General features: G+C 45.6%; 1 protein-coding gene across 1 annotated transcript in view; it reads left to right on the forward strand.

Moving 5' to 3' along the window:
- MEGF11 (multiple EGF like domains 11) overlaps positions 1 to 16774 on the forward strand; it is a 255687-nt gene that overhangs the window by 232142 nt on the left and 6771 nt on the right. The window contains exons 23-25 of the mRNA XM_017737045.1: positions 4095 to 4213; positions 10036 to 10102; positions 14801 to 14857. Coding sequence (XP_017592534.1) covers positions 4095 to 4213; positions 10036 to 10102; positions 14801 to 14857 — 243 coding nt within the window. The remainder of the gene's footprint in view (positions 1 to 4094; positions 4214 to 10035; positions 10103 to 14800; positions 14858 to 16774) is intronic.

A 16774-nucleotide genomic window follows, 5' to 3' on the forward strand; every position in this document is an offset into this window, starting at 1 on the left:
TCTGTGTCAGCTCAGTTTCTAAAAACCCTCAATACCAGGTCCTTACAATCCCAAACAGCACCAGGTCTGTGGGGTGTCATAGGCTTCTCTAGAAAGAAAGTGGATAATGGTTCTCTCCTGTTCATCTCAGTCAGTGATGGGGATGCAGAGACTGGGCCTTTTCTTTCTTCTTTCTTTCTTTGTTCAGTCCTTGCAGCAATAGAAATTGTATCACTCAGGAAGCTGCAGCAGAGTGGGGTCAGGCATCTCTTTCTGGAGGTCACAAGGACAGTTTCCTTCCTCCCCCCCTTGGAAAACTCTGCCATTTGAGCTTGCAGAGGAAGATTAAGAAGTTAGAAACAAATTCAGCTCATTATAAATTGCCTGCAGGTACCAGCATTGTTTCAAATTTTTGTTTTTGCCCTTTTTAGAAGGGCATTTACAAATTCTAGACAAGACCTTCTGAAAACTCCCTGCCAAATCCTGACTGTCCTCCAGTACATTCCCCTACTGGGACTTTCAGTAACTGCCCAAACTTTGGCTTTACCAAGGCTGCTTCACTTCCAGAGACCAGAGAGGCAGGAAAAGGTGCTGATGTGCACCTTCCTCAGCAGAAAGTGGAGAGGTGGATACTGAGACAAGCTCACAGATAAGGAATATGTGGCTGGCAAGACAACACGGGTGTGTCTGAGGGCCGGTGTGCACGTGTGTGTTGTAGAGGATGCTGAAGGACAGCAGCAATATTGCAGAGAGGGAACAGGGATTCCAACCTTCACCTGGGTGTTTGCGTGTGGATTAAAGGCAGAATACCATGTAAAGGTACTTGTCCAATGAATATATTCCCATGTAAACCCATGTACTTTGGCAGGAATTCCACCTGGATGGCTGCAGCATCCAGCCCTCTGTGGGTTGTAACGTTACGGCTCTCCTGAATCAACAGTTGTTATTTTGCCTGTTTACTCTTATTTGAGTAATGGTGGTGTTGTTTCTGAATAGAGTCACATACACAGATCCCAAACTCCTGGAGGCAGCAATTTCTTCCAGCACATTTATTTCTGGAGGATGTTTTTGGTCTTTACGCCCTCAGCTTTTGTGAGGCTGATAATCCGTGCATATGTGTGAGAGAGATTATGAGGAAGGAGAACCCCTTGGGCAGCCCTTGGACTCTTTTGCATTTGTAGATGAAGGTTGTGGCAGCAAAACACACACTTTGCCCAGCAGCCAGAGGACAAGAAAACCACCCGTGCTGGGAGAGCTTATCCACAGCATATGGATCTGAGAGCAAACTTTCCCAAATAAGCCTGAAATCAAAACGGTGCTCCCCAGCATGAGAGCAGTGCACTACATCCAAAAAAGATTTTAAAGTGCAGGTTGTTTAGTTCAAGGAGATGGGGCCAGAAGGGAAAACTGTGTGGTGGTGCTGGAGAGCAGCAGAGATTTCTTAGTGGGACTTCCACAAGGACTTGTCCATGGGCTGAAGTGATGTTTGAGGTCTTATCAAGGTCTTAGCAAACTTTCTGGTATGTGTGAATCCTCTGGTGAGAGCCAAGAGCCAAGCAAAGCTTGATACGAATAAAGCATTGTGGATCCTGAAGCCTAGACAAGACACTTCCAGAAATGATCTGCAGATGATGGGTGGTGGGAGGTGGCAGAATGAACCCTCCTGTTTGGAGCCTTCAGCCGTCTCACTGACACTGTGTGGGTGGAGAAGACCCACACAAAGAGAAGGAAGAAGTTCCATTTAGCAGTTAAGAACTCTGGGTCTATATTTACTGCAGAGTGCTCACTTAGTCCCTTTTCTGTGGCCGGGCTTGTGCCCAGTTTCCACAATACTGTCCTGCAGGATGGAGACTGATGCTCTCTGTGTCACCCCACAGCCCAGGCTCAGAGCAGGAGCTCAGTCTAATTCCCTTTCTTTTAGGCATTTAAGTGTTTCCTTATTGTTCAGACCAGAATAAAATTCTCACCTTTGAGAAGAGAGAGATTTTTTGTGGGTTGAGGGGTTTTTTTGGGTTTTTTGTTGTTGTTGTTGTTGGGTTTTTTTAATCAGGGACAGCATTAGATTTGAATTTGATGTATTTCCAGCCAGCAGTTACAAAAGCTTCATGAATAAATGCGTAGAAAATGGACTGTGCTATCAAGGTAAATCAGCCTGGGTGGCTACTCAAGTATCGACCAAAGGGAACTGTGTAGAAGGAGTAATTCTGAGTTCAGGGTGCTGCATGCAAGGTGGGGAAGAAAAGGATTTTGGGGATGTGTACAAGCTCAGGGTCATTAATTCAACACTAAGTAGTAGAGCAGTGTGGTAGAGTTTTATTTCAGCTCATTTTGGGTGCAAAAAACAAGCTACAGCCAGATAAGCTGGTTGAGAACTCGCATTGTCTCAGCTGGTTCCTGGTGGCACTGGTGTGTGCCTCGAATCCCACAGCAGAGCCAGAAGGTCCTGGCTCTTTCTTCCAGCTGGTCCTTGCCCACAGCCAACAGATAAGGGAAGGGGGAAAGCAGAGCTGACTCCACCAACACTCACTTTCAGAGCAGAAAGACACAGATCCAAGTGTCCGTGTTTAACTGGGACCGTGGGTTGTGGGGAGGGCGGACGAGCCCTTGAGCCAAGCCCTCGGAGCAGGCTCAAGGCTGTGTGAGCAGCTGTGTGGGTGGTGGGCACACACTGACACGAGGGGTGAGTTCCAGCCCCAGCTCTCACTGGCAGACCCCAAGAGAGGTGTGTTTCCTGTTAATTTGATTGCAAATGTCACAGAGATGTAGCTGGGGGAGATGGCAGAGCCCCGGAAGCCTGGCTGAAAGGTGTGCAATGCAAAGACTTTAGCTCTGGAATCACATCCTGAGCTGAGCTAATTTGCTAGCAGCAACTCTGGAAAACAGCTGGGACTCAAAGGCTCTGCACTTACCACAAAATAGAGCTGACCTCGAAAATCCCTTCACATGTTTCAGCAGAAAATAAGTGCCCGGACAGAGCTGCACATACAGGAGCAGCTTCTCCCGAGCCCTGAGCCACAGCCCTTATGTAAGAGACACCCTGCAGATAAACCCACTTCTTAGAAACAGGATATTCTGCAGTAAATTAAACTCAATCTAGATCTCCACAAGATGTCAGCAAAGCAAAGTGCATGTTCAGAGTAAGGCAAATACAGAGGGCAAGGAGAGGTGGGTGATGGTGGCTGGGGACCCCCTGTCCTTCCTCACCCATCGCTGCCAGCCTTCACTAAAGGTGGTGATGGGCTCAAGCAGCCACCCCAGCACTTCATTACGCTTTGACATGAAGGTGTTCCCCACAACCAACCTCTCTGCCTGCAGTTTGAGCCCATGCTTTATTAAAACCCATTCATTTGCTCCTTACAGGGCTTTGCTGTTTAAATGATGTTGCTCCAGTTGAAGTTTTCCATCCCTTCTCCTGATGGTACTTTGAAATATGCATCAATTTGTTATGCAGCTGGAACCAGATTGGGATTGATGTTTTCATTAGAACTGCCAGTATAAATATGATGCCTTTCTTGGTAAATTATTCTGTTTGGTAAATGTGTTTATAACTTAAATTGAGGAAATAGATAAAATGTCACTGAGCATACAATATAACTGCCCAGGTTTGCCTTTCAGGGCTCCAGTTTTTGTTTTTAATAAGCCTTTGCACACAACGTAAAGCATTTTGGACTCCTTGGTACAGTTATAGCACCTTTGTTTCTAACATTACTCCGGATTATGTAACAAAAGGTTTCATTTGTTTCAACTGCAAGACTGCTCGGGAGCTCTTCCATAGGTTAAACTAAGGAGGCAGCTGTGTTGCAGCCCATCCATTTCCCAGGTTTTGCTTCCCTTCTCTCACCTGCAAAGCAGCTGGATTGTCAGGAATGACTTTATTAACATCTTCAAGAAGATAACACTGTATTATTTAAACATTTTGCTTTTTTCTCTTATGTTTAATGCTAATAGCCAAGAGCTTCACACTATAAAGCAGGATAGATTGCATCTGCAGATGTTTTAGAACACCCAGTACTCCAGTAAAGATTTCTAAACTAGATTGTCTCTACCATGTTTTCAGTTTCTTAAGAACTGTTGTGGCTTCCAAAGTATTTTGTGATGACTTGTTTTCTTCCCAGATATACCCCAAGGTAGCAGCAGTGTTCATTGTTTTTCCAATCCAAGCTACCACACTCTCTCATGTGGGGTGACTTCACGCTTCTTTCCCAGTAATCTGGATGGAAACAGCTCCTGTAAGGTAGATATTACCCCACCCCACTGTAGCAATGTTCTTATCAGTTCAAGGAAATCAACCAATGCAATGTCTCTCGGGCCCTGTTGTCTGCCAGCATTATTTAAAACTCCAGGGTAGCATTCCTGACATCCCAGACACAGAAAGGTTGGCTTTCCCCTCCCTGTATCTTCCCAATCTCTGGGAATGGGAACTGGAGTCTCATGCCTGTCTGGCTTGGTGTCTTAGCAACTCTAAGGTATGTTTGCTTCTCAGAAGAGATAAATAACTCAATAAATATAATTATCCATTAACACAACACAAGTAAATCAATGAAGCATTAATCAGTAATCTCACTTTGCTGTTTCATTGTTTCCCACATCAGTAGACACGCAAATTCCCTGCTGACACAGACAATCAGAAAGATGCAAGAAGGTCCCTGGGGTGCTTTTGAGGACTGTCCTGACTGATCCAGGGACACTTTTGGGAGCTCTTCTGTCACTCCTGGCTCTCCAGCAGAGCTATTCCAACCCTTTCGCTGGAACATCCAGGAGCACCTTCCTTATCATTTGTTGCAATTGATTCCCTCAGACCATTCATGAACAACACTGTGACTTAATTCAGCACTTTTGCAGTAAATTTAGATATGGCAAATGGTAAAACAGCACTTCTTTGGAGCCTTAATAAGCCCAGGTGGGGCAAAGCAGAGGGAGCAGGGGAAAAAGGAAATGCAGTTGATTTCATCAAGGTCGTCAGCTTCAAAAATGATGGTACTTCAGGCTGTGTCACCTTAATCCAAATGTAACTATTGACTGGAATGCCATAAGAACAAGATTAATGCAAAAAAAGACAGTATTGTACAGGACAGGCAAAAATATCTCTACATGTGCTCTTGTAAGTCATTTCTGGTTATTAAAAGAAAATCTCATTAAAATGTAATAAAAAGGCTGGCTCCAGAGATTTCTGAGAAATGTTTAGACAGATGTGTAAATATGTTTTTTGATGTAGATAGTCCCCTTGCATCCTGAATTTTTGCTCCCCAAATTGAAAGTGCAAACGCTCATAAATGTCAAATTTAGGATGAGTGTCCATCTGGACCACTAATCCTTTTGCAGAAATTTAAATGGATTCTAAAAAGGTCAAAGCCAGCACCTATCCTGGATTCCCAGCCTGCAGTGCCATCTTCTCGCTGAACTACTTCAAAAATTAAGCTGCTGGAAAGGTTTAATCCCCAAGTGGTGCTTTGGGACTCGCCCGAAAGCTGCTCCCCCTGCTGCAGCTCTGGCCATTGTAGTCAGTCAGGTTGTCCTGATAGGCACTGAAAGACCAATAGAACTGGTATTTTCAGGGCATTTATCAAAATATATGGCTTGATATTTCCTTTAGATCTCCCACCATCTCACTTATTAATGAGAATGCTTTGCAGTGCTGAATAGCTGAGGATGGCCAAAAATACACTTTGTCTGTCTGCAGCTCTGCAGCCAAGTAAGACAAAGGAGCATATAAAGCCCTAATAGCTGCCTTAACGAGTTCATTTCCAAATCAGTTTGCCTGGTGCCATTCTCACTTTCTGCAGAGAAATGTGCACAAGTTGTACATGGAGGATTCATTTCTTATAGTGCCAGCTGGGGTCACAAAGGAACCAGCACAGAAGCAAAATGAAAAAAAATGGCAGAGTCTCTGATGTGCTGAGCCAGAGCCCAGGATGTGTTATCCTCCCTGTGCTCCGAGGAGATCAGGCCTGGAGGCGATGGGCTGGAGCCATTCCTCCCTCAGAGCTTGGGCAAAGCACAAAGGCAGGACAGCTGGGAGCCCTGCTCCAGTTTGAGGAGGGTTGAGAAGAGTTTTCTCTCCTGTGCTTCCCTGCCCTTCTCTCCTTCCTTTCTGTGGCTTTTGCCTTTTCTCCCCTCTTTTCTTGGTGATCTCTCCACTCTATTGTCTTTTTTTTTTTCTCGTGTCCCTTTTCCTAGTCTCCTTTTTCCCCCAACTCTACATACATAATTCCTATTTCCTTCCTTCTCTCCTCTCCCATCCCTCTCACATCTCCAGAATCCTTGGCCAGGGCTCCCAGCCCTGTGTACTGACCCTGCTGCAGTTCTTAGGGTGGCACCTCTGGACGGAAGGGGGTGGGTGAGGATTTAGCAGGAGCTGGAGGGCCCAGCACTGCACTGGGGACAGTTTGTGACACGGGTCTGTCTGCACAGGACAGGAGCAGGGCCAAGCTTCAGCAGGGAGAAGGATCTCACCTCCTCATTCCCCCTCTGCCAGACAGACATTAGGCCACTGCTCAGGATCCTGAAGGTGAATCATTGAAGCTGCTGAGAGACAAGTAGCAGTGGAGGCATTAAAAAAACCCCCCACAGTGTGTTTGGGGCTGGGTGGTTGTGCCAGCAGAGCACAGCAGTCTCTGTGGAACACGGGCAGGAGGAAAACAAGGAGGAGGATAAGGGGGAGCCTATGAGAAGAGACTGAAAAAAGGCTTGGCTGCTTTTATCTGGCAAAATGAATGCTGAGGGGGAGCATGATTGCCATCTATAAATACAGCAAGGTAAACACGAGGAGGGAGGAGAGCTATTTAAGTGAGATGACAGAGCTGGCACAAGAACAAATGAGGATGAACTGGCCATGAATGCATTGAAGCTGGAAATTAGATTTCTACCATCAGATCAGTGAGATTTTGGAATAGCTTTCCAGGAAGACTAATGGGACAAAGAAACCTGATTACTGTTAAAATGGAGCTTGATCGGCTCTCTGAGGGATCATGTGCCTGGGTGTTTGCAGTAAAAGGCTGCTGGACACAGGGACTGGGTGATCCAAGCCCTTCCAGTCCTGTCCCCAGGCCTGTGCCAGGTGCCAGCAGGAGCTTGTAGGGCTGAGCTTCATCTCTGTGCAAGGTCCCCAAGAATGATCTGCAGCTCTGAGGTTCAGGAGGAGGCTCCAGCAGCTCAGGACAGGTTTTTAACTCCCAGCACTTTGCCCTTCCCATGGGATTGAGCTTGGCAAGTCACCTTGGGGGAAATGCTGGAGTCAAGAGATACCTTACTGTGAGTTTAAGTGAAGCCAAACATTGACCTTTCTTCTACAAGTAGGTTTGGCCTTTTTCTCATGACATGTGCAGCACCAACTAGTAATGATGCTGCAAGTTACCAAGGAGTATCAGACATGAACTCAGGTGAACTTTTGCCACAGAATTACTGCACCAAAAATTTCCAAAGGACATAAACAGAGATTACTTACCTCCATACCCATGTCTTTACTTCAGAGCTCTCATTGCTGGAGCTACAGACCAGATTTCAGGGTGTTAGGCAGGACCACTCACAGAACCACTCTCGGGGCTTCAATGCCAGCTTTGTATTTGAGTTTTTGAGTTGTGCATGAAGTAAAAACATCTCACTTTTACCAAGTGCTGCAAAGTTTGCGAAGAATCCTCTGTGTAAAGGATGAGGCTGCTGCACTGGTCAAAAGCAAATGGAGGATTCTCACCTTGAGATTTTGCAAAGCACATAATTCCACCCTCACTCCCTTCCAGCATCGCAGCAAAAGTCCAGGTGTTGGTTTCTGCAGACGTCATAAAAATCAATTGCTATTAGATGTCCTGAATTTTTAAAGCCAGCAGTTTCACATCTATTAAAGGAAGTTCTAAATTCTGCCAAAGACTTCACATAAAATTAGAAACTGCAAAACAGAGGTCACTGGAAATGGTCTGACTGGATGTCACCCAGCTAATAAAAAGGAATTCAGTACAGAAAGCATCATTAAAGTACCTTTGACTAAAACTTGCCCAAGAAAAAGGAGGACTGAAAATACAGAATGGCTGCAGAATGTTCAGGATGGGCATCTAAAAGTGACCAGCACAAGCTTGGACCAGGGAGATCTGAAGTCAGTAGTCGGGGAAATAAATGGCAAATTATTGATTGCTCTCCTGGAAGATAAAAGTATGATGGAATTCCTGCCAGCACTTCTTTGCCTAATCACCATGGACCTAGAAACCTCAGCAGTGACAAATGGCTGGTGGTGATCAAGTGGCCACTGTCATCTATCCAGCTATTTCAGACAGACAGATAATGACTTTGCTTTATTCAGGCTGGTATCTCGTTGATCTTAAAGGAAAAGTTGCCAGATATGAGATAGTTTTAACCAAATTGCTAAAATTACCAGCCTGGAATTTTAATGGATAAATTTACTATGAAGGATTTCTTCCTCCAGAAAATCAATTTTGCTTCACAGTAAAAATTGAAGTATTTTCTATCTTAAAAAAAAAAAAAGTTAACAAATTACAGTGTGTTAAGAAATTATAGTAGCACAAAGAGACAGCTATAATCACATTTCTTCCTAATTGCTGCATTCAGAAAAACTTAGAAATGTCCCCAAATCATTTCATTTTAAAAAATCAATTCTAGCCCATAGGTCTTCATGCCAAATTTTAGGTTTGTGAGCTGATTTATAAATCCTGCAAACCCACAGCTTTTAATAGAAACCCCGACTTTAATAAATGTGCTCTAAGTGGTGCAGCTGGGTTGAAAAATCAGCATTTGTGTTCTGGCTGTAAGTTTTGAAGAGAAGACTGAAGCCATGGGCTCTGCTGAGGAGAACTGATGGTGTCAAGGGTTGAATTCCTCCCAGTGACCACATTCCAAACATACCTGCTCTTCATCCCCCTGCCACAGGGACAACATCGGGATGCTGCATCCCGAGATTGGGTGGCAGTGGCACTGAGGGCTGTTGGATAGGGCTGTGGAGGGGTGAAAATGCCTTTAGAATGTCGCTGTAGGTGCTGAGTGCCAGCTGGGGTTTAATATCCCAATAGGCTTCAATACCTCAGTGGGTTTTTGGTTCCAGGTCTAAAAAACCATTGAGACAGCTAAGCAAAAATTAATGAGATATCATGAAAAATGAAATGTGGTAATTTTGAGTGCTCTCTTTTAATTTTAACCTCATTTTTGTTAAGCATTTTCTTGTAAATACAGTAAAATAGCAGAGCTGAATGTTCCCAAACACAGCAGGAGCCTTCCCAGTCTGAAAGGGCAATGATGACACAGGAGGGCAATGATGGCTTCATAACTCTTCAGAAACAAGGTTGGGATTTGCTCTTGAATTGACACTTCCTAAGGACCAGCTGTATTCCAGCAGGTGTGGCTTTCAAGGGAATAATGCTAGGTGGAAAACTCAGCAGTTTTAACACCTACAGCAATTCCCAGACCCTCCCTGCAGGGCTCAGCTGGTGACCACTCAACTGTGGAGCCCTTTTTGCTTGTCCCAGCCCAGTGGGGCCGTGGACCCCCAAAGTAGAGGCCCCTCTCCTTCCACTGCATGCTCTGGGAGATGCTGTCCCAGCAGCAGCACCTGGAGGGCAGCCCTGGACTCTCCTCTTCGCTGGCAGATCCACACAGGCCTTTGTACTCCGTTATTGCCAAAGTTATTTTCCTTGAACTGAGAGAACTCATGTCCCCCTTGCATCTCTTGTCACTGAACCCACAGCTGTCTCAGCAGATCCTGTAGCTCCAAGCAGCCCCTGTCTGCATGCTGGTGTAGGGGGTTTTATCCATCCATCCCCATGGGTTATTTTGGAGCGTGTCACTCCATGTCCACAGGCATCCAGGTCATGGTTCCAAAGGAGATCCTGTGTTTTCCAGCATGTTTGTGTTCATGGCTTGGTGAAGTGACTTTCCTTTGTGATTTTCCCTAATGCTAGTGAACAACTGTCCAGCTCACACAGATAAAGGGCTGAGATGGTGAGGCCAAGGCAGGAGTCACCTCCCATTTTTATTCTGGACATCCTTGGGCTGTAGTCTGGGGTGGGAACTGTCTGTCTCTTCCAGTATTAACCCATTATCATACTCTTTGAACAGCTCAGTAACAAAATCCTTGACAGAGAAACTGCAGACTGGAGACCCTACAGCTATCTGAATGAACTAGGTCAGTAATTTTTAAACACTTTAATCACTTTAGTAGACTTTTGAGCAATTCCAAATCCAAATCAGCCCTTCATAAAGGCATTAACAATAATGAGGAATATTGGTGTTGTCTTTATTTCTCAACCAGAATTGCCAGTAGTGAAAGATGGAGAATTAAAAATTGTTTCCTTTACCACAAACCACAGACTGGGAAAGCAGAGTCAATATTCATTTTAGTCTCCCATCCAAGGCTGCTCTGTCGAATCACTATCATCTAATCTATAAATGTTTTTTTAAGGACTAACTCAGGACATTAAAAATTCAAAATTGGCATTATTTTTTTTTCCTTTCATGCTTAATAAAGCTTAGCACTAAATACTGGCATCTTGATGAAGGTGTGTAGCCTTTGTGGGAGCTGGGGTGTGCAATGCTCTGTTATCTCTCAGTAAATCATTCCATGGCAATTCTGAACCACCAGCCAGTGCAACCAAGCCAAGAGTGAAGTTTAATTGCCTGTTCTGAGTTCATTCTCCCTGGCTTGAGTTTTAACAGGGTTTTTAGCAGCTCTTAGCTCAAATCCTGCCCAGATTTAGTGCTTTGGATGTTATTTGTTTTCCTATCTGAGCACTTGGAGTTTGGCTTGTCAGTGGCCGAAAGCATTTGCCCTGTCCTTTACTGAGATTAGTAATATCTCACTGAAAATATGCAGGAGGAGGGAAAGTGCAGCATTAAGGAGTATTACAGGATTTTTAAGGTCAACTATCTCACAGCTCACACGGCAAAGGAATGAACATAGGGCAGCACCAGGCATCACACCCTGCCACTGCCCCTGGTCCCACACCATGCCTCACTCCAAAGATAACTCTTCCCTGCATCAGGAAAATCACAAACCTGTCAAGCTTCAGTGCAAAATCTCTTCATCCTTAAAACCATCAATGTTTTCTGTGTAACAAGCTGCAGAACCACTGTTGTGCTTATCTGTATGTGACATGGAGGGGGCTGTGTGGGAGGGTTTCCAAATGCTACTCAAACCAAGTTAATTTTCCTTTTACCATTTTGCTGCTTTTTGTACACACTATTTGCTTTATTTGTGTTTAAGTGTGCTGTCCTGAGCTCCCCATGTGCCACATCTGTCCTGCATTCATGCATTTTATTTTACCAGCAGAAACGATGCTAAATGCCTCTGCAGCAAGAATGATCTAGAAGTGATAAATACTTTAGCTAAGTGGCCTCCAGCAAAATACTCAATTTTTTCCTACAGCATTTTGCATCCAAGATAACTTTTACTTTCTTTTTTCAAACTAATTGATGAAATTAGATTTCTTTCTTTCTAGTTCCAGAATTAATGCCTGCTCATGCTAACTTTCATAATGTTGAATCCTTGCTCAGATCAAGGCCATTTTTACATGAAAATAAAAAGTTTTCATTTCTTGCTATTGCTGTTGTGCAATAAAAGCTGCAGGTTCCTCTTGTGCAAATTTCAGAAGAAAGTGAAAATTTTCAACTTGGAATTATAAACATAAAATAAAAGTTAAGATTAATAAAGCCACACAGGGAATCTTGGCCTTCAAACTGCATCACACATGGAAGTACTACAGTTAAAAACATGTTCCATCTTCTCATCCCATGATCAGCCTTAGTTTTATGACACAGATGCTCCAACTCATGTTGGAAGAGCAGCCAAGCCTTGGGCAGGGCTAGATTCAATTAAAAAGTTAAAATAGCAGTGGACAACTGCCCAACTCCTCTTCTGTGACCCTGTGAAGAGTCATGGAGAGCAGATGTGTGAGTGAGACAAAGGTGGGGAAGAGAAAGGGAAATGGAGGAGAAATTGAGGAGAAATTGGGAAGGGATGGAAACTCTCCACTGGTTCCTCAGCCAGCAAGTACCCTGGCTGCAGCAGCAATCCCAAAGGATGGGACCCAGCAGATGAGGAGCACCAGGCTCCCAGAAATGCCTGTACCCTGTTAGAAACTGCAAGTGGCCTAAATATGAATTATAGCTGGGGAAAGGAAATTATAAGAATATCCACGTCAAAATTAACCCGAACACTCATCTCCTAAAACCTGCAGTGATAAGGATTTTCTTAATTGCAGTGGATCTCACCAGACTGCAGGTGTTTTACCTGTTTTGCAGGACTTTTTTTGCCAGGTTTGTGTTCTTTCCAAGCGGGAGATGCAAGGACAAAGCATGTATTTTTACTGCTGCACATTTGCTTGTGAGCTTCAAATAGCAGGCTTTATCAGAGAGCTGATTGTGTCTGTTCAGTGGAGTCTAGGGAGGAGTACAGGTTGTTCCCATGGATGTGGGCTTCGGACATCAGAGTCCGGGGACTCTGTGGTGCCAAGAAGAGGTGACTTTGTTACCCTTCTGTGTGTCACTGCCTGCCCAAGGCAGCCTAGTCCTTGTTTCAGGGAATGGCTTGTCCTTGCATTTTCTCTGTCTTGTGTTGCAGAACTGGAATTATTTGCCCTGTGAGTAATCCCTCTTGCTCTAGTCCAGTCTGCACTGAGCAGTGGCAGAGCCCAGCTTCCAGCTCCCATCCCAAGCAGGTCAAAGCTCCTAAACCACTGACCTGAGCTCAGGAAAGGTTCTTGTCTCATTAGCTGGAGCAGCCGCAAGCAGGGGTGGGTTTATCTGGAATGTTTTTTCAACAGCAGTCCTGGATGCAGAGACTAAAGTAGGATTTGCAGCATAACGGAGTGACTCAAAGCTGCATTTATTCCAGAGGACCAAAGGCTATAAGTTTGATTCACAGCTGACTTCACTTTTTTCTCAAAGCCAAAAGGTGTGGAAAACTATTTCCAGCTGAGATTCTGATTTCACCCCAGCAGATAATTTGGCTTCAAACTTAAACCTGGACTTCCCTGAAGTGCCAGATCCCTGGCCTGTTTAGGACTTTTTCACATTAACTACTACTGCAGTTTAAAATATAACGTATCCATTATTCATTTCACCTCCCAAGAAACTCAGTGAATACAAAAAAATGGGTCATAAACCCGCAGTATTGTAACAGATAAAAGAGAAAACTAAAGGTAGAATTACAGGGAATAGGTTGGGAAAGGCTTTGAGGGGCTGTGTGTCCCTCCCAAGGGCAATGCACCTTCCCATGGGTCAGCCTGGGTCCCCTTTGTTCCCTGTCACTGCCTCTCCATGGGTACAGCCCCTTCCCCCTGGGACCCCAGCTGAGAGCTCTCCAGCTGCTCCTCCCAGCCTTGCTCCATGGGGTGAGCCCCAGATACTGCTTAGACACTGCTGCCCTTGGAGATTTGCTCAGCCCTGGCAGGGGGAGGACGTGTGATCCCCAGGGATGGCCTTGGGGAGCTCCACTGCTGGGACAGGGAGCCCCAGCCCTGTGGCTGTCGGCCAAGGAATGAATTCGCTCCATCCTCCTCGCTCCAACTCTGCCCCAGAAGAAAAAAAAAAAAAGAGCACAGAGCTAATCCTGCTCTGGGACAGAGCTGCCCAAACCTCCCAGTCTGCCTTGCCCTCTGCACCAGGGTGAGTCTGGGAATTGTCTCAGCACCAGGGCTGCAAAACAAAGCAGAAGGTGCTCAAATGGACTGGGGGGGTCACTCGTGGCCAGAAGAGCCCCATCACAGAGAGCCAGTCAGGTCCCACCAGCCCCTTTCCTGTGCTCAGGGATGGGCACGGAGAACCAGAGCAAAGGCTTGGTTTGTCTTTGATGTGCCAGGAGCACATTTAATGTCTAATTTAGTCATTTCCCTTATTTAGCGAAAAAAAAATGAAGCTGTCATGAAAAAGGGGCTGGTACAGCATTGCCCATGGCCATGACAACTTTTCTGCATAGACCAGAGGACATACAAGGACAAATAACTTGGAGACCTCTGGGATACACTGTTTGTGGGGCTCTTTTCCCAGTGTAACTGAGTTGCTTGACTGGGAATCCCATAAGCCACAAAGACATTTCTCAGTAACCAAATTTGTATTGATTGTCCCAGTCAATAGGAAATACGAGACTCTATAGCTAAAAATATTTAAAGGCTTACATTAGATTTTCCTTTTGATTGATATCTAGGGTAATTTGCGGGAGTGAAAATGTAAAAAGGTCCCCATTCCCTTCTGTCTCAGCTTCTGTGAGGAACAGCAAGTTCCTCTGGAGCTGCACAAAGCAGAATTGTTTGCTGTCAGCTCTGCTCCTGGGGCTGTGCTGTCAGAGCACAGTGGTCACTTAGGGACTGTTGTCACATCAGTTACTGAACTGTGCAAATTCATGAGCAAAGTTGTAGTAGGTAATTTAAGAGAATTGTACACGCCTTAGAGTCGAAGGCTTCGAGTTAATAATACACTCTCCACAAACAAAACAAAGCCTAAAATTAGTCACAGAGTGCTGCAACGCAACCTGCAGACTCAGATCTGAAAGGGCATGTTTTAGGCTTCTTTCACACCATTCCAGTAATGAATGTCTCAGCAGATGGTTTTTATCCTGATCTCCTGATGGATGGCTGTTCTTGGTAACCCTGCTGCAGAGAGCTCTCCCTTCCAGGGAGGCTCTTAAGCACATGCATAATTCCAGGCGTGCACAGACTCCCCGCTGGAGCTGAGTGTGTGCTTACAGCTGAGGATGTGCTTAAGAGCCTCCCTAAATGACGGCCTTGATGTACAATTTAGAGGGAAGAATATATGCTGCTCAGTAGTCAAAGCAATCCAATTTACATAAATATTTATTTGTTTTCCATTATATATCATTTTTATGCAGGTGCTTGTGGGATGGATAGACGTCAGAACACATACATAATGGAAAAAAGCTTCAAAGGTATGGTATCCAGAGCTGCAGAACCCTGCCCAGGTGTGAGGAGGGTGTCCTAGAAGAGGTGAGATAGGAGCCCGGGAGAGGCGGTGCAGGCAGGGAGGGACAGAGCCAGCACCCACACGAGCTGCCTGCCTGGCTCCCAGCACTCCTGGGCCATGAATTATGGATGCAAAGTTTCCCAGGGCCACGGGCTTTGCAGCACAAGGCGAAAGGGAGGGCTCAGCTCAGGGCAGGAGGGGCAGGTGGAGCTGGCCAGAGCACATTCCTTTAGGACCCACCGACCACCGACAAGGGCTCTGGGGGCAGTTGCTGGTGGCAGACTGGTGTTTCCCTGGTCTTGGCTCCTGGCCATCCTGAGCTTAAAGCAAGCCCCTAGGAAAGAAGCTGCCCCTGCTCATGCCCTTTGCTGAGAGGGATTTAGAGCAGAGCTGGAGAAGAGCTCTCCTCGAGGTCGAGGTCCCCTCACTCTGGCATCAGCAGTTGTGGGCACTGACTCCAGGGCAGGTCTAAAACGGGATCTCAGATGAGTCACGAGCACAGGGCCAGTGGTTTTACATTTCACTTTCCCTCCAGGTTTACATTCAAAATACTCCAGTTACGTCTGGACCACGGGAGCACTTTGGCACAGCAGTTCCCAGAGCTCCTGGCAGATTGGGCTGGGGTTTAGCACACTGAGCTTGTGCTCCAGAAGATGGAGCAAGGAATCTGTCTCCTGGGGAGCAGGCAGCTTTCAGGCTGAGGTCCTTGATCTGAATCCAAGGCTGTTACGTCTGGGAATGTCCCTCGGTGAGCCGAGGAGGGAAATACCACACAGCCTCTTCCTGTAATGCCCTTGGGCTGGTGTTGGCTGAGTCACCGGGACAGTTGGTGCTGTTGCCAGACTCCCACTGCCCTGCCATGGCTGAGGTGCTCCAGAGCCAGACCTCTGTCTCAACTAGCAAGGAATATCGAAAGCTATTCCACATAAAAAGCATTAATCAGCTTATAGCCAGGCCTAGAGATCAATAATCACTTTGTAGCTGCTGTTTTCAAAATACAAAGATGCAATATTTGCTAAAACATCACCTTACCACACAGAATCACCGAAGGAAACCAAGAAGCCATGACCAATCCTTTGTTGATAAAGCTAAAGTAAAAATATTGAATGGATTATGTATGTATATGATATATATATAATTCATGATATACAAAATACTCAATCCACTGGTTTCAGCTACTTCAATGATTCTCTTTTTCAAAAGAAAATTCTTACTGTAATAGAACTAGTTGTTCTCTTTACATGGAGCTATTAACTTCATTAGTTTAAACTAAATTACTGTGTTTACTAAGTTTAAAGGTGCTTTAAACACATGCAGCAGGAACTCCCATCCATAGGCACAGTCACACAGAGGGGGACCAGTGGGGTCAGAGAAAAAGAATCACAGTGACAGTGAACTGTGAAATGCATTTTCTGCTGCTACATATTTTGTTTAATTTTTAGGATCTGAACCATTTCCTTTACATGTTTATCTCCTTAAAAATTGAGAAATCAGGCTCAGAAGCCACAGCTGGAATTGTTTGTGGCTGCTCAGCTGTCTCAGACAGGCAGGGTTGGCACAGGCAGGGGCAGGGTGCCGGGACACAGGGACACACCTGCCTTCCCAGGGATGTTTGGGAGCTCACCTGCAGGCACTTAGGAGCTGAGGTCTCTCAGAAGCAGCTGCCTTTGGTTGGCTGAAGGTTCTCAAGGCCCCTCTGAAGGTCAGTTCCTGGGCTCAGGCAGCCCTGGGGCTCTGTAGCAGTGTGGGCACTGCCAGTCCCAGGGGAGTCTCCTCTCATGAGGAGCTGGGAATGTGCCCAACGCTCAGAGTGAGCTCTCCTTGCTCTGCCAGGCCCTGATTCACCACATTCCTTGGAAAAATAGAAAGAAAGAAACTCCCA

This window comes from Corvus brachyrhynchos, unplaced genomic scaffold, assembly GCF_000691975.1.
Source record: "Corvus brachyrhynchos isolate BGI_N302 unplaced genomic scaffold, ASM69197v1 scaffold200, whole genome shotgun sequence".
Lineage (NCBI taxonomy): Eukaryota > Metazoa > Chordata > Aves > Passeriformes > Corvidae > Corvus > Corvus brachyrhynchos.